Source organism: Odontesthes bonariensis, chromosome 7, assembly GCF_027942865.1.
Source record: "Odontesthes bonariensis isolate fOdoBon6 chromosome 7, fOdoBon6.hap1, whole genome shotgun sequence".
NCBI classification, from domain to species: Eukaryota; Metazoa; Chordata; class Actinopteri; order Atheriniformes; family Atherinopsidae; genus Odontesthes; species Odontesthes bonariensis.
Window position 1 is genome coordinate 34,523,325 of NC_134512.1, and position 23,696 is coordinate 34,547,020.

A 23,696-nucleotide genomic window follows, 5' to 3' on the forward strand; every position below is an offset into this window, starting at 1 on the left:
TATCACTGCCTGCTGTGCAGACCGAGCAGTCCCCTGCTTCAGAGCAGCAAACACCGTAACAGGCGCGGCAGCACGCAGTGATACGAAGGGAGAGAAAATAGTGCCAAGCGATTGTGAGGTCTGACTTTTTCCTGGAGAACCATTTTGTGACGCAAATGTATTACTCTTTTGAACGCATATTGTTTTGAGAAGCAAAACGCTTTATTATTGTTGCAGGGACCGGTTGCTGACAGCAGGCTGGATGCTCCTTTTGCTCCATTTCGTGTGATGTGATGTGAAGTTTGAAGTGGCATCTGTGAATGGAACTCTGTATCGTAGTGCTTGACAAAGGTTCCCCACAGTAATCCCTTGTCCGTGTGCTTCTATCAGCTGTTGATGAATGAGGGTTCTTGATGCCGTCTGAGGGATCAGAGATAAGGGGTGTCCAGCTTCAGCTCCCTCGTCCTTTACGTTCCTCCAGATTCCTTGAATGCTTTAATGATATTCTGCACTGTAGAGGGAGAAATATGCGAATCCCTTCCAATCTTTCTATGAGGAACATTGTTTTTAAACACTTCACTGAAACACTTTCTCACAAATGTGCTGACAAACTAGAGATCCTCTGCATGTCTTTGCTGTTCAAAGACTGAGAGACCGAATCATCTTACCTCATTTTAGTCCTAAATGTCCACATCCCTACTTTTTTTGGTATGTGTTGCAGGTCTGTAATGCAGAAAACGGATGGATATAAACAAATTAAACCAAGCTAATAACAGAAAACAGGAAATATCTTGGCTTCATGCTATCTGAAATGGAATAAAAGTAAATAAAAGAATAAAAACATTTTAAGAAAAAATAATTTTCTATTCTGTTCCAACTTTTTCTGTTTTAAGAACGCTTGTTTCCACTGAGTAATAATTTGGATTGTATTTGATTGTGCTGAATACTTAAGTGTGCTGAGACGATGTTTTCAGTCCCTCTGGTGACAATTCTATCAGAAGAGGAAGCATTGTTCAATATCTGGGGGAAACGAAAACAGAATTCAAGATTATTTCTTTGTTTAGCAACCTCAAAATCATGATTTCAGAAACAAATGACATAAACCTTTTGAATTACTGACGCACAGACATGTCATATTTTAAAGATGGCTTTTAAAGTAGATAATTTATAATAAAACCTGCAAGTTTCAGCTTTCAGATGGTTTTTATTCCATGTTTCCAAGTTTCTCCAGAGGATGAAAAATCGTCTTAATGGGCTAATCACGTTAGCTTCTTTCTGCAAGTAATTTATCTGAATGTCAGACCGGTTTTCTAAATGCGACAGTCTGTCTAGCTTTAGATGCTTTTTCATTGTTTTTTTCCTGATTCAGTTGCTCTGTTGGTCTGGCTCTCCGTCTGTCTTTGGGGAAGCTGTTTAGAAGTCTTCGTGCACGCCTGCACAGCGCACATACACACTCACAAACCTCCAGACACATGTATATTTGATTCCTCCCTCAGAATAATTAATAACTTTGTCTTCATTTATTTATTTGTTTGTATTTGAGGCTGTCAGAAGTGAGAAATGTGTTTGTGCTTTTGTGTGCAAGACAATAAAAAAAGCTATTATTTTATGATTCAGTGCACTGCATTGAATATTGTCTCTGTTTGCTGGGTTACACAAGCATATAGTGTACACATATATATATCTATATATATATATATATATAGATATATATATATCTATATATATATTATGCATCGTGTATATGTGAGATTAAAGCAAAACTATATTTTTTAAGAGATTATCCGAAAGATCCAAAGGAGGAAGAATATTTGTGATTGAAGTGCTTCAACAAAATTAAATATTGCGTCCCTGGAGCTTCTTGATGTAATACCATTTTTTCCTCATCTACATTTATACGAGTTGAAACGCATGTGGATTTTACTCTTTAGTAATGAAATCAATAATTATAGCCACAGACACGACAGCGAGGAAAAGCGGTTGATCCTCCATGGTGTGATTTTTAGGGACAGGCACCAAACTCTTGCTCTGGAAACGACTCCAGCGAAACATTCCGTCACTGGAACTGAAGATGTATGTTTAGTTTGCACAAACTTTATTGTTTTTCCGGTGCAGTAGTTTCTCTGTTTGTGCCTCTGTTTCTGACAGGAGATAAGCCATTAACACGTGGCACCTTACAGCCATAATTATCCGTGCCGTTGCCCTTGGAGACAAAATAATTCAAGTGTAATTGAACATAATCAGATTATATTGCTGCCTAATCTTGCAAGGTCGGGCATCTCATCGGGACTCTGAGCAGGTAATCTGCAGCGCGTTCCTACAGGAAGGTGACCATGCTGCTGCTGCTGCTGATTTAGCCCTGATTGGGCTTTTTTGGAAGGTTTGTCATTAACAGGCCCACCCAGCTGGACATGTCTTTTCACTATAATGTGACCTTGATTAGCTGTTCTTAACATCGGTACACTCACGCATGCACACCACAACTGAAACCTTCTGTACTGTGAATCACTGGTGAGCAACGAGGCCGCCCGCTGGGTGCAAACCGCAGGGGTTTGTTCATTTTGCCACAAAGTAAGGAAAGAGGAAGTGTTTGTCGGTCTTTGTGCAACTTCATCGCCTCAGACTTTGTTGTCTTCCTCCACCACGCCGTTGTTGCTCTTCCTGGACTCTGCTGAAAATACCTCACTGCTGTGACTGTGCGTTTTGCAGTGTTTCTGCCCTCTTCCGTCTCTGCTCTGCTTTCTGGATGGAGTCATGTTTACAGCCAACAGGCATCCTCAATCTCACTTGCTAAACCACCCACCCACCCACACACACACACACACACACACACACGCACACACACACACACACGCACACACTGTGGCTGAGGGAGGTCTCTAGCCATGGTTGCAGGTATCTGGCAGGCTTTTCCACACATGACCTAGTAGTGATTTAGTGTCTTCATTAGCATGCTATTCTGCAATGTGTGTGTGTGTGTGTGTGTGGGCGATACACTTGTGCTTTAGGGAGGCTCAGAGTTGGCTAGCTGTGTGTCTTGGGTTAAAGTTGAGCGTATTTTGGTGTGTTAGTTTTTGGAAACAATGAAAAAAAAATCTGGCTCCCTTCGCTCTTCTGTTCATTTCTGCTCTTTGCTCTGGTATCCTTGTATCTTCGGGTGTGTTGTGTTGTTTCTATGACCACAGCGTGGTTCGGTTTGGCACGGACTGGTACGGCACTGTGGTGTCTGTCTGTCTGTGTGTGTGAGTGAGAGGAAGACAGGAAGGGTGACTCGGTGGGAGATGTAGCTGGCCAGGGCAGGGGGCGAGGACAGACAGGCTGGACCAAGGTCACTCTTACTGTGTGTGCACGTGAGTGTGTGTGTGTGCACGCCATGCCTACTTGTCCACCTCAGTACAGCTGAGGATGTAGCGTCACTCCCCCATCTTTTCCAGTTGAGTTTTTTTTTCATCATTCGAACAAGAAGGACGATTTTGTCGTATTTAACTGAATATTTGTGAAGAAAAATGGGTTTTTGAGGATTTTCTGACATGTCAGAGGGAATGTCCAGACCTCCTTTTCTTCCCGTCTGTCTGTTCCCGTCTCCCTCTCGCTGCCTGCCTCTCACCAGATATCTCTCTGGGTCCAGATGGGCAGTTTGCAGGTTAACTGGAACAGCTGGAGCTGCATTATTAGCATCCTGCTGTGAGCTCTTATTGGCTCGGCTCCTCTCTTCTACTTTTCGTTCTTCTATGTTCCTCCATCTTTTTTTTTACAGCTGCACAGAGCGATCAAGACTCTGTTTTTCTTTGGCAATTAATGATAAATTTGTTTCTCGTTTCACGTTTGATCACATTTCCTTGCTCATTAAGGTGATCCTCAGATTCAACGTAGTAATTTGTAATTTCCTGTTCCTGAAACCTGGAACATGGCCGGCGATCTTTAAAATATAAAGCGTAGAGTTTTAGTAATCTATTTTCTTAAAAAGTTCTAAGGAATCTCTTTTTAATTATATCCTTTACACCCGTTTTAAAGCTTTATTAGATATGATTGCATGCAACAAAGACTGTGTGAGCAGAGGAGGTGCTTTTAAGGTGGAGTTTTGGTGAACAGAAAATTAAGTATGTCTCTCAGGCCTTTCTCTCCTGTGTGTGTGTGTGTGTGTGTGTGTTGAGTATGTGTTAGTATGTGTGTGTTCATGTTGTTGTTGTGGAATGGAGATTGGCTTTTTAGTGGTATTTGGATGCAGAGATGCAGTCAGGATAAGCCTGCTAGCTCCCTCCGACTCCCCTTGGGAGGACAGATTAAAGAAACACACAAGGGTAGAGATAGATGTGGTGCACACACACACACACACACACACACACACACACACACACACACACACACACAGTAAACAGCAGGGTAGGATTAGATGGAGGTAGGTAAACACAAATACTCTCGTTTCTGTTAGATATTTTTCCAGAACGGAATGTTTAAGGAATTGTTCATCAAAACACACTTCTGCCCCCCTCCGTCCATTTTGTGTCAGTCGATCTTTTTCACACAGAGACCACGAAATAAAGACTGTGTTTGCGTTTTCATACAGAAGCGGCGTAGCTCTGTCCCAGTGTGTGCTTTCAACTACAGTACTGGTCAAAAGTCCTGTATCCAGCCCTCATTTCTTTATATTTTTCGTCCAAGCAGCCAGATTTTCTTGTAATCTTTTGAAGTGGTCTTGAATAGAAAAGTTATTCTTTGGATCATTGGCTGCTTTTTCACTAATGGCACCAAACTCAAAGGGTGAATCAGTATTGTGTCGACACATAACAGACAACTTAAATTGGATCTTTAGGCAGCCTGTCACAGAGACACATTATTTGTTCCCATTTCTTTAGCTGCATGTGTGAAAAACAGCAAAGATAACACAGTGTGACAGACAGAAAACAGGATTTCTGCAGCAACAAGGTGATTCCCAAAGAGCTGTTAGCTGAAAACTTGGCATATCTCAGCATGGTGTGCAGTGTGTCCTTAAAACATTTGAGGAAACTGGACAAGTGGAGGACAAAAGAAGAAGTGTCAGGCCTAAAGAACTATCTACAGCAGATGAACAGGATCTGAAAGTGATGTCCTTAAGAAAGAGGAAAAAATGCAGCAAAGACCTGACACAGGAGCTGAGAGATGCATCTGGACCTTCAGCTGATCCATCTGCTGTTGGCCCAAGCCTCATCAGAAATGGGCTCCATGGAAGGGTGGCTGTCAGGAAGCCGTTCTTAAGGAAGGGAAACAGGGAGAAAAGGCTGAGCTGTGCCAAAGGACACAAGAAGTGGGCTGAAAATCAGTGGCAGCAGGTCTGATGGAGGGATGAATCCTCCCCAGAGCCCGGAGCTCAACATTACTGAAGCAGTGTGGGATCATGTTGGCAGAGAACGGAACAAAAGGCAGCCCACATCCAAAGAAGAGCTTTGGGATGTCCTTCAAGAAGCCTGGAGAACTATTCCTGAAGACTCCTTAAAGAAAGGACAGAAAGCTCATCTGAGAGGGTTCAGGCTGTGCTGGAGGAGAAAGGAGCTCAGAGCAGATATTCACTTTAAAGCTGCTCAGAACTGAACAAACTCTGTTTCTGCCATATATATTTTATTTGAATTTATGTTTACACATGTTTCATAAATCAATGCAACTATTTCCATTTTTCTTGCAATATATGAAGAGATGAGGGCCGGATCGATAGTTTTGGAAGGTACTGTAGCATCCCGGCTCCGCAGAATCAGAAGGCTGATGACAGCCGTGACTTCCAGAGCTGCATTTTGTCTCACCAGCTCTCACCGCACACAGACATCAAATCACCTGTGACCTCCAACACTGTCGGCTCAGAGGCGCATGAACTTAAACCCACATGTTCTGTCTCTGTGCCTCATAAATACAACAGTGAGGTGCAATGAAACGGGCTTTGTGGGTAAAGGTTAGCTGTCCCTGCTCTCCAGACACATCATGTCCACACTCTGTTTTGTTGTGATGTAAACCTGTACACCTCCACAAAACAAACAAGAATGTGTACTCCAGAAACAGAGGGGTTCACTTATTCACAGGTGGAGGAAGATAGTAGGTGGTGACCCTTTCTCCATCACCTTGACAACTACACCGGAGCCTTGATTACTGTTGCCTTGGTGATTAGCTGAGGATGCAGACATGTTTTTGACCTGGATGGGGATTATAATGTTTGGGCTGGCTCTCAGCTTTGAGTAACATTACATCTTAATCTGTCTTTTTCAAGTCTCCATCCTTTAGTCTAATTTATTTATCATAAAACTAAAGCCAATAACTGTAAAGATCTTCTACGAGTGACTGAATGGAAAGTACATGTAGTGCAAATAGAGATAGCTGTACTTAATACAAACGTGCACTGAGCACACCATAAACCTGCCGTCGCTTTAACCAGCAAACCACTAACAGCCAAACTACACGCTCGTGCTACTGGCGTGTTCAACAAACCGTAAGTAAACAGATGTGCGAAGGAGTGCGAAACATTGAAAGCAAAGGAGGAGTGAGGATGGAAGAAGGGATGTAAATGTAAATGTACTTTTTTATACAGCCCTTTACAGACAATCCTTACGATGCACCAAAGTGCTTTACAGCAGGTAATAAATAAAGAGAAGAATAAGTAAAAACAATGATGGAAATGAACAATGAAAGAATAATAAAAAAATGTCCGTAATTCAGGTCTGAATGCTGCTGTAGGGAGTGGCATGATTGTGTGTGTGTGTGTGTGTGTGTGTGCGTGTGTGTGTGTGTGTGTGTGTGTGTGTGTGTGTGTGTGTGTGTGCGTCTGTGTCTGTCCAGGCATGTTTGTGTGTGTGTGTTGATGGTTTATTCACACACAGTGATTAGTCTTATTCCCTCATGGCCACTTTCAAGCTTTCAATTAAGATTCTAAACACAAATATTCTCTGCATTCATTACTCTCATCCCTGCTAACGAGCTAAAAAGAGGTGTGCGTATCGGCACTGGCATAAACACGTGTGTGTTCCCGGCTTTCTGTGGGCTTATTGCAGAAAATTCCCCCTTTTCAGGGAAAGTTGTGGGCAGTGATTTATAGGCCAGAGTGATGATGTGTGTGTTTCTCTTGTTTGAATATTAAAGTCTCATTAAATATGATAATGCAGCTTACATGTCAGCTGCATGTTGTCACAGTCGAGTGCTCTCCAGATGACACTGAGCGTATTTGGTGTGTGTGTGTGTTTATTAGGGAACAAAAGAATATTTCTGCTGTTTGCATGCATTGTTTTGGCACTTAAAGAAACACATTGTGTTCCTTTTTCATACAGTCCTGAGGTCATAATGAAATGTTTAACATGTCTAACATGAATTGATGAAGACAGAATTACAGAGATGCAGTACAACAGCTCTCCTTTTCACCATGTTTCTACATCTCTGTTTGTAGAAGCTGGTCTACTGAGCTGAGTGTGCCTTTGTGCAGCCGTGCGAAAATGTATTTGGGTACACATTACACTTAATAACCCTTAAAAATGTGTTGTTAACCTATGAAAGAGCAGACAGTACCTAACCTGAGAGCTCACACTAGCACACACACACCAAACTGATGTTGCTAACCACCACATCACCGTGCACCCCGGAAAAACTACTAAAGATGGATCGTAGATATTTTAGATAAGAACTGTTTGAGACCGTGTTTATGTAAAACAGCTGTCCAGCATGCAGGTGGGCTTCGTACATGCGTCCTGGAGTGTTTGAATTAAAGGTTGGGTAGGGGTTCTTTTTCTGGAACATTTTTTTACATATTGCTTGAAATACTCTTCACACCCCCATTGCAACAAATTAATTAAAAGTTTTGACACAAATATGAAAAGTTTTAGTGGCCTCTAGAACGTACAATCTAGGAAAAACAGTATCCAATCATTGTGAACGGACCGTTCACAATGATTGGATACTGATGCCATCTATCAAACTCCAATCTGCTCCTCCCTCCCCCTCCTTCCCCCTGTGCGCGCACCCTGCTCCGTGAACGAATTACGCGTCCAGAAGCTTGGCAGGAAGCTAAACTAGCCAGCATGGCTAGCACCTAGCATTATTAAACGTATAGTTATCATATACTAAATACTAAATACGGCAACGATCAATGCTTGCTGTCAGAACAGCGCTCGTGCACCTTCGTGCTCGTGCGCGTTCATGTACTCTAGAGGCGTGCCTTCGGGGGGAAAGTGAAGAAAAGGGTTGGGACTTTTTACCGGTGTATTTTCAAAATGCAGCTTCGCTGGACTCAAAATCCAGGATCTCCTACCCTACCTTTAAGTGGCCGTCTTCTTTCTTAAAGTTGAATTAGATTTATCTGTCTTTTAAGCACAGTCTTGCATCTTTTAAAGTGCCCCATGTTGTTGAACTCTGAACCACAGATAGGAGCACCGGACTAACTAAACAGCCAGCCGATTGGTGGGTGGCAGGAGGGTCTGTCTGGGTCCTCCGTCGCACATTAGCTGAATTAAACCTGAGCTTCATTGTTGGTCCATTCCTCTGTGTTTTCAGCTTTTAGAGGTTAAGAACGCTTTTTATGGGCAACGTTTCACCTGGGTTCGTTTCCAGTGCTGCAACCGATGCTGCATTCGAATTAGAGAAAATAATTTCCAACTTCCAACTAAGAATAAATGAAAGAAAGCCAAGAAGTCACATTTCATGGTCAGGATATAAAGGATGTAAAACAAGTACTTATTATCGAGTTTAATTCTGTGAATTATTGAACAGCTCAGGAGGATTTGACGTTAAAAACAAACTAAGGTAGTGGGTTGGTGGAGATAAAGAGGGCTGGATAATTTCCCTCTGAGTGAGCTGGCAAAGTGACATAACAGTAGCCTGGAATCTGAGCATCCCACTGAATGAGATGCTTTCAGACCGAGGCGGCCCCAAACACAGTTAGTGGTTACTGCAGATGCACAAAATATGCTCTTAAAGAATAAATTCCTGAAAAGGTGGGATAATGTTTCACTTCCAAAGCAAACAAATCATTTGCAACACAATGCAGCGAAGCATTTATTGATCAGCTCTTTCTGAGTTTGTTACTCGTGCTCAAATTGTTCCAAGCAGGAAGTCGCATTGTACAATATATTCATACAAACAGAGAAGAGCCCCTCAGCGCTGAGGATGTCGTGCTTCATATCATAAATAAACCCATAATGTGATTGTAGCACTTAATTTACCCACAACCAGGGAGAAAGTGTGAGACGGCCATGTAAAAATGTGTGTTTGCACACATGTGTGTTGGTGAGAAGGTTTTTGGCTTCGACAAGATGCTGTGTTCCAGCTTCCTACTGTTATGTAATCTGATAGGGAAAATCCAAGCTGCTGCACACACACACACACACACACACATACATCACAAACACAAACTCCCTCCAAGACTCACATGCACTTATGCACTACACAAATATGCTCAATTTGTGCACAAACTGGCCATCACCATATGCTGTTCTCGCCTGCCAATAAAATGTCTGCCTGGGTGTGTGTTTGTGTGCGGATGTGTGTGTGCGAGCGACAGAGTTTCCACTGGAAATAGTTACTACAGGGTGTAATGTCAGATGTGATACGGAGGAATGTGGTGGAGGGTGATCAGCACTTCACGCTCATCTCTTTATCAGTCACGTGTGGACACTGGAAAAAATCTAAGTCTTACCAAGTATATTTGTCTCATTGAGTATCTAATTACACTCGATATAAGACACAACTGCCTAACAAGTACCATTTCAGCCAGATATAGGGACTTGTTTTAATACAATACATCTTGAATATCTTGTTAAGTGAAAAAGTCTTTAAAACATCTTGTTTTGAGTCACATATCATATGAAACAAACTTTTTTTTTTCATTTGAAGAGGTTTTTAAGCTAATTTCAAGATCACTTTTAACTCAAAAGTCCTAAATATCACATCTTATTTAAAGAAATCTTGACAAGCCGATTTTCACTAGTTCCATTGGCAGAGGGGCATTTTTGGAGGGGCATTTTTTCCAGTGGAGGAGTAATGTGTTAGCTTTAGTTTGAGGGTATGTGCTGATGAAATATGATTCTGCTTTATGGAAATCATTGATGATTGAATACAATTGTTAAAAACTCTGTTGGACTAACTGCAGACTGTCCTGTCACTGCCTCTTTTATACACCTTTGAAAGCACTGTGTAGGAGCCATTTGTAATTTTCTGGCGTTTGGGCATAGTTTGGATCTGTCTTATTTAGTTTTCATAAATCTGTTTGGTTTATATGTGAATTGACACTCTGACCTATATTTTGCTCTACCACTGGTGGCGGTGTGGGGGAAATCTATATAGGTGTCAAGGTGGAAGGGCAGTGTGATTGAGGTGTGGGGAGGTCATACGTTTTTTTTTTTACCGCTCTCTGTTATATGCTGGTTTGGCTTCATCATATCCACATATTGACCATAATTTCCATCTCTTTGCATGCTGTCATAGACCGAATTTGGATTTCATTCATGCTCATACTCGGCTTTTATTTAATAAATGGGAGTATCCCCAGCCAGATTTTCTAGTAATCTTTTGAAGTGGTCTTGAATAGAAAAGTTATTCTTTGGATCATTGGCTGCTTTTTCACTAATGGCACCAAACTCAAGGGGTGAACCAGTATTGCGTCGACACATAACAGACAACTTAAATTGGATCTTTAGGCACTTTGTTCCCAGCAGCCTGTCACAGAGACACATCATTTGTTCCCATTTCTTTAGTTGCATCAATGAAAAACAGCAAAGATAACACAGTTTGACAGACAGAAAACAGGATTTCTGCAGCAACAAGGTGATTCCCAAAGAGCTGTTAGCTGAAAACTTGGCATATCTCAGCATGGTGTGCAGTGTGTCCTTAAAACATTTGAGGAAACTGGACAAGTGGAGGACAAAAGAAGAAGTGTCAGGCCTAAAGAACTATCTACAGCAGATGAACAGGATCTGAAAGTGATGTCCTTAAGAAAGAGGAAAAAATCCAGCAAAGACCTGACACAGGAGCTGAGAGATGCATCTGGACCTTCAGCTGATCCATCTGCTGTTGGCCCAAGCCTCATCAGAAATGGGCTCCATGGAAGGGTGGCTGTCAGGAAGCCGTTCTTAAGGAAGGGAAACAGGGAGAAAAAGCTGAAAAAGCCTGGAGAACTATTCCTGAAGACTACTTGTCTAAGAGGGTTCAGGCTGTGTTGAAGAATAAAGGAGCTCCTCAGAGTTTTTGCTTTATTTAGTGTATTTACATTTCAACGAATCACTGCACCTGTTTCCTGCTTTCCTGGCAATACAGAAAGAATTGAGGGGTGGCTCAAAACTTTTGCATGGTACGGTGTGTCTAAAAAAAACAAAGAAAAAAACTGAGCGATTGTGTGTTAAATCTCAGAGGTTCAGGGTGTCTTATGTCTCTGAATCAGCAGGTCACGGTCAGTTTTCTTCAGCAGATCGAGTCATCTGGAAAAATCTCTGTCCAAGAGGGGAGCAGCTGAGCAGCCTTCATCAGACTGAATGTTAAAATTCACTCAGCAAGAGAAGGAGTAAACAACTGATGAAAATATTAACAATCACCTCGCGAGAGGGTGATAGAAACAGGGAGGGAAGATGGAAGATGAGAGGAGGGAGGGAGGGAGGATGTGTGTGGGTGTTGGATCCTCGCGGGACCTCAGCACTGCAGCATTCTTTCTGTGTGTGTGAGGGTGAGTAAAGGTGGGGGCACTCTTGGGACCCCTCCAGCACTGCAGCAGGTTGTGTGTGTCCGTGTTCTCCAGCCCCCACACTGCCAATGGGTCAAGCTCACACACACACACACACACACACACACACACACACACACACCCCTGCGTTAGAACCCCACCATCAGCACCACTCACCCCTGGTTGCCATGGTAACACACCTTGAGTGAGCCCCCCAGAGAGGTGCATGCTGCTCCTCCTCCTCCTCTTCCTCCTGTCCACTGCTCTTCTCTTTGCTGCACTCCTTCTTCCTCTCTCCACCTCCATCCTGTCGTCCCGCGCCTCCTTTCTTCCGTCTTTTCTTCACCGCTCCTCCTCTCGCCGACTCTCCCCGTCTTTCCCCATCAATCGCCTCACTTGGTTTAAGGCCTTTTTACACTGCGAGGGACCAAACACACACACATATATTTTGGGGATGGAGGGGGTTGACAGGAGCAGGGACGGGCAGTAATGGAGGGTAGACACCCAAGGGACCTCCAGCAGCTCATACAGAGACGGAGAAAAATTGGGAGCTTGTAGGGGAGGGAGGGGGGGTGGCGAGCATCCACGCTACAAAAGGGTTAAGAAATGTGTGTATCCATGCATGTGTGTGGTGTGTAAGTGGGAAAGGCGGGCACCTTAGGGATCCATCCCAAACACAAACCAAGGAGCTCATTTATGTTCTGCTGCATGTTGCAGAGGTCCGTGATGAGGCCAGCGTAAATGGGTTGTGTGTCTGTCGGTGTTGTGGGGATGATGCCACCTGGTCTTTCTCTTCTGGTCAATTAGCAGACAGAAAGGAGGGTAATGAGAGAGGATGAGACTGAGGGACGGCATTAGCAGCGAAGTCGTGTGTGCAACAACGCTGGTGGTGGAATTGTAACGCTGAGACTTGACTGCAGTGTGGACTTTTCTTTGTGTCCGCCCTCCCTTCTTCCCCTCATTTACACACAGAGCGTTGCATTCTGTCTTCACATCATCTATATTTCCTCTATTTCTCCTGCCTCAAGCGAAACCTCATCAGTTATTCCATAGATGTGCACCTGCACCCAACCATTAACAACCGGAACATACTGTTAGGTGGAAAAGAAAGCAAGGGCAGTTCTTTCAGTTTTAAGGTTTCATATATCAGGGCATCATAAAAAAATCACCTGGTTCTTATCGGGTCTTTAAATTAGACAAACATAACCAAAGAGGAACGACACATGACATATTACACCGTGTCTTTATTCATATAAGAAAACTAAGCCAAAAAATACAGAATCGGTGTGGAAATGTCCAAGCTCGCTGCTTCCACAGGAATTAAGTAGCAGCCAGGAGCTACTGATCAATGCACTGATTAACTGATCATCAGTCAGTGTGAGCAGAAGTTTGGTCAGTTTGCAGGTGTGTGTTAACACGTTGCCAAGGAGGAAAGACATCAGCAATGATCTCAGAGAAGCAGCTGCTGCTGCCCAGCAACCTGGGAAGGGTTTTGAGGCCGTTTCCAAACTATCTGGAGTCCATCGTTCCACAGAGAGAAAAATTATTCACAAGTGGAAAAAATTCAGGATTAATTATTATCTGTCAGCCTTAAAAATGCTGACGGAGAACTGTTGGACATACAGTGATAGTAGCTCTGGGGTTAAGCTCCTTTCAGTCACATTTGAAAGTTGTCTCTCTGGTAATGTTTCTTTAATAATATGACTCATTTGTGTGACTCCCCACTGTGAATCTGTGCTCAGCAGGATCCAGACGATGGTGAACACTGTGAAACTGGGTGCCATTCTTCTCGTATTCTCCTCGAAAATTGCTAATTGTCAAATTTTCCACATGAACTGAACTGTTTTATTTCACTAATTGGCTACGCCACCATATAATTTCTTTGATGAAACGCTATCGTTAGTGGAAGGAGTGTTCGACAAATGTTTTTTTTTTTGCAGTCCACGCGTGCTCCCGTGCCAAATTAGTGTAGATGCTTAATGAATGAAAGTTCTCCGTGAAGACATAAACTGATCCCCAAACTTGACTTTTTGCATGTTTGAAATCAGAAAAAGTCCATTTTTCAGTTTGGTGTTAACAAACTCTGAGTCCTAACCTTCACCCTGCCTCTCCTCTCATCCCTCTCCCCTGTGTTCTCCGTCCCAGCGCAGGCCTCCCAGGGTTGTGTGTGTGTGTTCGTTGGTGTGCAGGCGGATCAAATGTGCTCTGTGAGACAAAGCGTAACGGCAGGATGCTCTGCGACTCTGTCATCTCACTATGGGTCTCACACACGAACTGGGTCTCACAGGGGGACGGCACACAGAGACAGCCGTCCCCACACACACTGATCAAAACAATGTATTTGTCAGAAAAGAGAACTCTTTCATGGGACACACACACACACACACACAGGCGTTGGAGGCCTCTCTCCATGCCCTTGTTCCGGACAGCCCAATTATCTCTCTGCACATCACTGTTCTCTCCTCAGTTCTTTCGCTCTCTTTCACTGTCACTCTAGTTTTTGCTTTTTTTATTTTTTATTTGAATGCGCAGTCTCTCTCTTTTACGTTCACCCTGTAACTGATTGACCGTTAATTAGCTTCTACCGTTTCCTTTTTGTGGCCGATGTCGTCGTTGATGCCGTCTGTGTCAGACGCAAAATAAAAATGCAGTCATACATAAAAGATGCTAATTTTCTTTTGTACTGATCGAATCTTTTTATTTATTTATTTATTTTACGAGAAAATTGTCTCATTTATCAAATGTTTCAATCAGAAATCCCAATTTGACTTTCAGACTGTGGTCAGCTGACCCGTTGGTTGTCATCTGAAGGTTATCCCCTTCGGGCGACTTCACTGCACGGCGTGTGGTCGCTGAACTGTTGCAGCGCTGTCTCTGTGTGCACAATCTTTTTCATGGTGATTCCTTTGTTAATGAGCATAAATACAGAGTTTTGTGTTTAGAAAAGTTGGAATGTGAGACCACTCAATAGAACAGGATTCAGAAATGCACATTGTTGATCGTTGTTTGGCGGATATCACACTTTGACCTCAAACATTCATACGGCGCTTCATATTCTACACATGGAGCAAATAGTGTATCTCTATCGTGCACTGTAAAACACTGATGAGCACTTTGGAAGCACTGTGGGGCTCAGTAAATACCCAAGGACACTTTGACATGTGGCAGTTTGAGATGAAACCGCCAGCCGTCTGATTGTTGGACAACAGCTCTGCCTCTGAGCCCAGCTGCCATCCAGATGGACTCTTTGTGAAAACAGAATACGGTCTTTGCATCATTAAGACACAAATACCGGCACCATTATTTGAAAAGTTTGAGTTTTGGTCTCTGTTTTTATGCGCTTGCAGCTTGAAAACTTGCTGTAAGTTTGTAGCTTTCAGAAGGTACGGGAGCAGTAAAGCTGTCTTTTTCTGAGCTCTTTCAGTGCACGTAACAAGCACATCATTATGAGCATATAAAGGTAGCTGATGTTTGACCGCTGCCTCAGATCCTGGCAGTGTGGGAGAGTGTGAGGCAACTTTTGAGCAGAGCCGTGAGGTGTTTTCTATAGATGCAAACACTGAGATCACTGATGCGTGGGCGTTACTCACAGTATACACCCTCTGCCTTCTGCATGTGCCTTTTTTTGCCTCCTTATCTGTCTTTTCTTGCTTTTGTTCCTCTGCAGAAGTTGAAACAATACTTTTCTGTTTTGAAGAAAAGCATTGTTAAATACAAGCCTCACTTCTGAGGCAAAATGTTCGTGGAACACCCCTCCTTCTCCGTTTCTCTCTACCTCTTTCTCTCTGCATGTCTCACTCCATGTGACTCTCTCCTGCTGTTTCAATCTCCTAGTAAATGATAATGAACCTCTATCTGTCTCAGTGTGTCTCGGACACACTGGCGCCCCACACAACCTAGCAGCCTTTGAGGTTTGTGTGTGTGCGTGTGTGTGTGTGTGTGTGTGCATGGAAAGGGCTTGTTTGGGGATCGGGACCATAGAGCACACAGTCTCATCCATATAAGCCCGTGTGGCACCCACCACACACACACACACACACTCCCCCACAGCTATTGAGACGGGATTAGGGCACCCTCGTGTTGGCCTTTGAGGCAAGAAGAGATGGGAATCTTTGTGTGTGTGTGTGTATTAGTCAGTATGGGTGTCATGGATGCATGATTGAAGACGTTATTAACCCTGCAATCCCCTGCAGCTCAGCAGCTGAAGTTTTACAGACTGCTTGGATGTGTGTGTGCGTGTGTGTGTGTAGGTGTGCGTGTGTGTGTGTGTGTGTGTGTGTGCATTCGCACTTACAGGACATGAGATAAGTGTCAAAAAGGGAAGAAGACACAGATTGTGTTCTCTGTGAATTGACTGTGTGTATATCTGTGAGTCAGGGTGTGTATGTGTACATAACTCCACGGGGGTCACAGATTGGCCCGCAGAAGACACCATCTGATGTCTCCGGGCAGTACAGTCCTACGGCGTGCGTGTGTGTGTGGCCTCACGCAGTGTGTGTGGACGACTGGGGTATTGGTCCTGTATGGTACACTGGTGATAAGGACAACAGGCAGGAGACTTGATCGTCAAGGGGTGCACGTGTGTGTTTGTATTTAAGACGCCCACCTTCATCTGGCCTTTCACCATGGGTGCTGTGATGTCACTCATGGCAGCTTAAAATAGACACAGAGACACACAACTACGGATGGGGGTTGTGTACACACTCCCATGTCTGTTTGTTATGGATGTACTTTAAACTCTTTTAGCCTCTGATTGGTGAGATTCCTTTAATTAGAGAGTACAGTAAAAAAAGTATTGATCCATCCCTCATTTATTTTTATTTTTCTTCCAAGCAGCCAGACGTTTTTGTAATCTCTTAAAGTCTTCTGAAGTGATCAGAGTGGTTTTTGTGTCCTTCAATGCATGTGTTTTTCTAAAGCCATGTAACTCTGACCTGAGAATCATTCAAGCATAGAAAAGGCAAGGAAAACCAGCAAAGGGAAGGGGCATCTACAGGAGGGGTAGATCAGCCCCGGACCGGGTGGGAGGACAGGCTCAAACCAGTTGCCTTTGGTGGACTTTTGATGATTTTTACAGTTTTTTGAAAATGTGGTGAGATGAGATCACGTCTCCAGCTCAGCTCTCCCTTATTTATCCTGACAGCTTGATAGTGATATAATCTTCCAAACAATTGGATTTTAAACTGTTTTTAAAAAAAAATATTTTTAGTTGTGTGCATGAGTAAGAAATGTGTATGAAAGGTTAAAGTGGCTGTGACCGGATCCGGTCCGAAAGTAAAACTAAAGCTGAACATAACGTGTGATTTTCCTGTCAAAGTAAAGAAAAATGGCGGTTGATGTTATAGAACTAAAGCCTGGAAGCTCCGCTCATGCTGCAACGGCGTAAATTCATATAAACGCGGTTGTTTCCGGGTGGTTTTTTTTGGGGTAAATTGTGACGCAACAGCATCATTTGTCTCCGTATCTGACTGTGCTTGAAATATCTTCACGTGAATCAAACATCTGTTATGAGCGTTACATTAATGATCTGAAATGTCATACGTTCTGCTTTTTGTGTTTTCTAACTCGGCCTACACGTGCATGTCTGTCTCTTATTTGCAGAGGAGGGCATCAATCACGAGTGCAAGCTGTGTAACCAGATGTTTGATTCACCTGCCAAGCTGCTTTGCCACCTGATAGAGCACAGCTTCGAAGGCATGGGAGGTACCTTCAAGTGTCCCGTCTGCTTCACAGGTGAGAGACACACACATTCACCTTCAAGGACAGTACATGTGTGGTCTGCTCTGCATTTAAAGGAAAAAAACATAGCATGCACAGCATCATGGGAAGTAACTTTCAGTGTACCAGAAAAACTTAAATCAAATGGCTATTTTACCTTGAAAACATCACCGGTTCTTTGGGGAACATTTGTGCACAGTTCTTCTGATCTTTCATGATCTTCATCAATTTTTCCATTCACTTTTATATACACTGGAAAAAATGCCCCTCCAAAAATAAGTAAGAAAAACAACAAATACAAGACGTATTTGTTTGAAATAAGCAAAAGAAATCTGCCAGTGGAACTAATGAAAATCGGCTTGTCAAGATTTCTTGAAATAAGATGTGATATTTAGGATTTTTGAGATAAAAGTGATCTTGAAATTAGCTTAAAAACCTCTTCAAATGTCAAAAAAAGCTTGTTTCATATGATGTGTCTCAAAACAATTTGTTTTCAAGACTTTTTCATTTAACAAGATATTCAAGATGTATCCTCTTCAAACAAGTCCCTATATCTGGCTGAAATAGTACTTGTTAGGCAGTTGTGTCTTATATTAAGTGTAATGAGGTATTTGGACTAGAAATGAGACAAATATACTTGGTGAGACTTTGATTTTTTTCCATTGTAAGGGCATTTCCTTCCAAAACCAAACAGCTAAGAGCATAACTAGTGCTCGAGTAAGTGCGGTAAGTTGGGTACCTAGACAAATGGGAAGACAATTTAGGAAACAAAGACAATTTAGAAAAAAAATAAGTGCGTAAGAAGCTGGGACGAAACAGGTGATGTCCTACACTGGAAAAAATGCCCCTCCAAAAATAAGTAAGAAAAACAACAAATACAAGACGTTTTTGCTTGAAATGAGCAAAAAAAAATCTGCCAATGGAACTAGTGGAAATCAGCTTGTCAAGATTTCTTGAAATAAGATGTGATATTTAGGACTTTTGAGATAAAAGAAAATTAAAATTTATTTTTTGAAATTAGCTTAAAAACCTCTTCAAAAGTCAAAAAAAGCTTGTTTCATATGATATGTGACTCAAAACAATTTGTTTTCGAGACTTTTTCATTTAACAAGATATTCAAGATGTATCGTCTTCAAACAAGTCCCTATATCTGGCTGAAATAGTACTTGTTAGGCAGCTGTGTCTTATATGAAGTACAATGAGATATTTGGACTAGAAATTAGACAAATATACTTGGTGAGACTTTGATTTTTTCCAGTGTATGAGCAGCTAAATTAAACCCACAGAAATGTGATATTACCATTGAGCACCGTTTCCACCTTGTTGTCCGCTGTTTGAGGTTTGAATGGAGCCATTTCAACATTAATGTTTAATGTTCTTCTGCAGCGGTTTAATGGCACCCAAGTGGAGAATTAGCACCACCAGCTGATAATCTTGAGGTGCTTAACATCTGATATCTGAGCCACCGCACGCTATTGACCCGCTTCTGACATCAGCGTTATGCATAAAGTTGTAAAGGCAAACATCACAGCACCGCTGTGAGCCTCGTTCGATTTCTAGCTGAAAAAAAAGAAAAGTCAAATACCTCGGAGGAGGTGTGACAACCGATAATGACTTCGTCCTATTCCGTCCAAAGTAAAAGGAAACATCAGAGGCTCTCATACAGATGCATCGATTTCTTCTTCATGCCAGATGTTAGTTGCCCTGTGTGGGAAAAAAAAAAGGATGATGAATCCATGCTGACATCTGATGCTGAAACAGATGTTGAATAATATTTACATCATAAAATCCATAATCAAACTGGTATCTTTGAAAATAGAAAATTATGAAATGTTGACATGTTAATTGCAAAATTGAGTTATTATTCCACCTTTTTCTTCAAACTTCAGGTGTCCTGAACCTTTTTTTTTCTACCTTTCATATAAAACCTGTTGTGAGCTGCAGGCTGTGTACAGACCCCGAAGAGAAAAGACTGAGTTTCCAGACGGATCAGAACTACTGTCATAGTGCCCGTTTTCTCTGAGTGGAAGTTTAGTTTTTGTGAACAGCTCATGCAGAGGGTTCGCCTCCCTGATGGATGCAAACGATGAGGAAGATAAAAACCGAGTGCTCTTACATCCTGTTAAATATCAGCGCAGCCGGGTTTCTTTTGAAAGTGTGTATACCAGGAGAACCAGGATTATACTTTCTCATTAAAGCCACAGACTGAACAAAAAGTGGTTACAGCTTCTCATGTGAAACTGCAAACTGCAGCTGAAGCAAAATCTGAACTTAAATCTTTCTCGTGAGCTCAAGCACCTGTTGGGGCTCAGAAAAGGCTGAGCACATACAACATGATTTATCCAGTGGAAGCACTGTAATGGTAGTGGTGTGCGGTGGGAGTAATATTGCTGCGGGGTGCCACTGTTGAAGAAGCACCGCAGAAACTGTGCACCAAATGCCAACACAGTAATACCTGCACACTGGTTGAATATGAAGCACCTGCAACTTGTGCAATCCACTGGAGGAAACAGACTAAATGCTGGGTGACCAATTTAATGTGTGGTGCTCAGACTTCCCCTCAGCACAACTTCACTGTCTCTCCTTCCCTCTCTTTGCGTCCCTCCCTCCCTCAGTTGTTGGGTTTGCCGTGTGTTGTGTGCTCACCCCCCAGGTACACGGCAACACTTTAAACTTTAACTCTATTCCTTGGTGGCGTATGAATTAGTAAGATGGGCACCGCTCCTGTGGGGAGCGTTTAATAATTCAGCACAAATACACTCACAGTGAAAACCAAAAGTTTACTGAAACAAAGGGGAGCAAAAGAAGGGGGGTGGATAAACAACACTGGAGCAGAAGATAGAAAATAGGAGATGATTTATTGATAAATATCACATGTTCTGCTGAGGATCCCTCTTCCTGTTTCCTCTAATTCTTGGTCTCGCTCCTTTCCTTCTCTTAATTCTGCCTTCTTTTTTTAAATCCGGACGGGGATTTTTACCGAGGAATCGGTTATTTCGTGCTGAATTCTTCACCAGTAGCAGATAGTGAAGTTCTAATCTTTATTATTGGTGTCTGCAGATTGGATCCCAACAAGAAGCCACATTCCCTTCTTGTAATTTATTCATCTTATTTATTTTATTTGAACTTTTTACATATAAAACATCATAATAATAGTAAAATTAAACATTGTGCTGGAGAAGTTGGAAGCCGAAAAAAGGCTTATAGAGATGCCTCCCCAATATAAGCAACTATGGTTATCTTTACAGTGTCAAAATTAAATATTGACGCAAAAATTATTAAAAATAAGGTGAGAAATAAACAATTTACACACAAAGAAATATAGTTACAAAAGTGCATAACAGAAACCAAACAGTGTTACAAATCTTTGCTAATTAAAAATCTTTTCAGGTGTTTTTTGAACGATGACAATGTTGATATTGATTGTAGTGATGTGGGTAAATTGTTCCAGAGAGACGGACCTCTGTATTTTAATGTGTAGTGATTAAGGGAAGTCCGACAATATGGAAGATAAAAGTCCTTTGAAGATCTTATATGATACGAATGAATGTTTGAGGAAAACTTAAAAAAATTCTGGAAAGCAAATGGCAGCTCATGAGTGATTTTCGTCACTCATCATTCTAATAAAGGCCATTTGGCCGCTGTTAGATGGATCTATGATGAAACTGCTAAAGGAGGACATTGTTCTGAATTCAGCACCATTTGGACACCTCATCCTTTAGTTTTTGCTCTGATGAACTACAGTACTTTGGAAAAGTCTTGAACTTCCCCAATTTCTTCATAGAAATTCAGGACAATGGGAAATAGGCAATTATCTAAACTTATCACAGTTATGCAGACGATACACAACTTTATGTGTCTCTGTCACCAGACGACTGCAGCCCAGCAGACGTACTGTGTCAGTGTCTGTTTGGTAGCAAAGAGAAGAGGGTCAGCGTTGGTAAATATCTTGAGACTCGGGCCCTTACAATCACTGACCAAGTTGGTAACCTCGGTGTGTTGATAGACTCAGATCTGACTTTCAGCAGCCACATCAAAGCTGTCACCAAGACAGCTTTTTTACCATCTCAGAAACATCAACAGAATTAAAAGTTTCCTCTCCCAAAAAGACCAGGAGAAACTCATCCATGCATTCATCTCCAGTAGACTCCATCACTGTAATGCTCTTTTAACTGGACTTCCCAAAAAGAGCATTAAACATCTGCAGCTCATCCAGAACGCTGCTGCTGGAGTTTTAACCCGGACAAAGAGATCTGAACACATCACAGCAGCTTTAAAATCTTTACACTGGCTTCCAGTCAGTCACAGAATAGATTTTAAAAGCCTGCTGATGGTTTACAAATCCCAGAACAGTTTAGGCCCAAAATACATCTGTGATCTGTTCAGAGAATATAAAGCCAGCAGAGCTCTTAGATCCAAGGACTCAGGTCAGCTGGTCCAGTCCAGAGTCCAGACTAAACATGGAGAAGCAGCATTTAGCTGTTATGCTGCAAACAAGTGGAACAAACTGCCAGTGGAGATTAAACTTTCACCAAATGGAGACATTTTTAAATCCAGGTTGAAGACATTTCTGTTCTCATGTGTCTATGCATGAAATCTGCACGATATCTTTTAACTTATCTGGACTGTTGCTTGTTTTTTAAATTCATTTAAACCATTTTATTAGTTTCTCTTTATAATCTTTTATGTATTTTTAATGCTTGCACTCCCTGCTGCAATGCTTTTATTTTATGTAAAGCACTTTGAATCATTTTGTACATGAAATGTGCTATACAAATAAATTTGATTTGATTTAATTACAAATATTAATGGAAACACAGTCGATTTACGTCGAAAATACGTTTGTACAATTGTGACGAGTATGAAAGTCAATATTTGGTCAGAGCACCTTTATTTCCTTTTTTATGCCTCAATAATTCATCAGTATTAAGTGGTTTAACATACAAAAAAAAACACATTCCTGACTGAAAATGAGTGAAAAAGCAGCCAATGTCCAAAGAAAAACTTTGAAAGACCTTCAGAAAGCCTGGAGAACTACAGGGTGAATGACTTCATGGGAGCTTTTTCTGTTTTTCTTCACAGTGTTCGTGCAGGCCAACAAGCTGCAGCAGCACATTTTTGCCGTGCACGGTCAGGAAGACAAGATCTACGACTGTTCCCAGTGTCCGCAGAAGTTCTTTTTTCAGACAGAGCTACAGGTAGGACACCTTCGCTTTAAAGCTGTGTTGACGCTGACCTGATTTATTCATCCGTCTTTGTGCTATTCTGGGATAAATCGGGGAAAAGAATGTGCTGTGAGGGGACTGCTTTTTAACCAAGGCGTCAAACCAAAAAACACCTTCTTTTCATCTCTCCAAACCTGCGTGCCTCCCTCTGATTTTTCTTTGCTCCAACCATCCTTCGACGTACAGTAATCTTCATCATGCAGGTTACTTATATTTACTGTTATCTTTCCTTTCTGCTGTCACCCTCTTTCCATCTCTCCTCATGAGAGCTTAGCAGGGTTCTGGCAGGCTTCATGTCATTAGTATCCAGACACATTAGTCGTGTGTGTGTGTGTGTGTGTGTGTGTGTGTGTGTGTGTGTGTGTGTGTGTGTGTGTGTGTGCATGTATAAGGTGAGTGGATATATGTCACCCTGGAGTGGGTCCTGGCCCAGCTGTGATCAGACCTGTTATGATGTAAACTATCTGTCCTCTTCCATCTCTTGTACCGGCCTGGCAGCAGAATAGAGGTCTGTCATGTCTTCAGGTCAAACATCAGTCCTGTTAAAGGTGAAATCTGCACTTCATGCCATCACGTGTGGGGATGAACTATGAAGGCAGCTCAGTTTTTGTGAAACGTGTCAAAGTCTGCTGATTGTTTTAATCCGATATTGAACACAAAGAATGCACAGGCTTTAAAAGAAGACTCTACTGATGATCATTTTCTGTGTTTAACAATCCAAAAAGTCAGTTTTAGACATGCTGTCAAGTAGGACAAGTGCAACTCTGCTAATAAAGAAGTCTCTACACTCATGAGATCAGAGCCAATCTGAGGAATGTGTTTTCACTCCACCACACAGATGGAATACTGAGAGGGCTTTTCTTCAATCCAAGAGTAATAGATATAAAATCATCTATATTATCATCTTTGAGAGCTAAAAAAAAAGTAGGTAAAAAATAGAAACTTCGACCTTTTTTCTACACATTAACGCTGAAATATAACTTGAGAATGCCTGGACGTTTAGGTCAAGACTCCACGGTTAGTCTTTGCATATGAATGTCACAGCAGGGGACTCAGTGAGATGTGCTGCAACATGCAGGTCAGCAGGGTCGACTATGAACCAGCACACACACAAGCAG

The 23,696-nt window shown here is 42.1% G+C and overlaps 1 protein-coding gene across 3 annotated transcripts in view; it reads left to right on the forward strand.

The window, feature by feature from the left end:
* Positions 1 to 23,696, forward strand: part of znf423 (zinc finger protein 423) — a 166,046-nt gene that overhangs the window by 128,558 nt on the left and 13,792 nt on the right. For all 3 annotated transcript variants that reach the window (XM_075470669.1, XM_075470671.1, XM_075470670.1), the window contains 2 exons: positions 17,237 to 17,368; positions 22,436 to 22,551. In XM_075470669.1, coding sequence (XP_075326784.1) covers positions 17,237 to 17,368; positions 22,436 to 22,551 — 248 coding nt within the window. The remainder of the gene's footprint in view (positions 1 to 17,236; positions 17,369 to 22,435; positions 22,552 to 23,696) is intronic.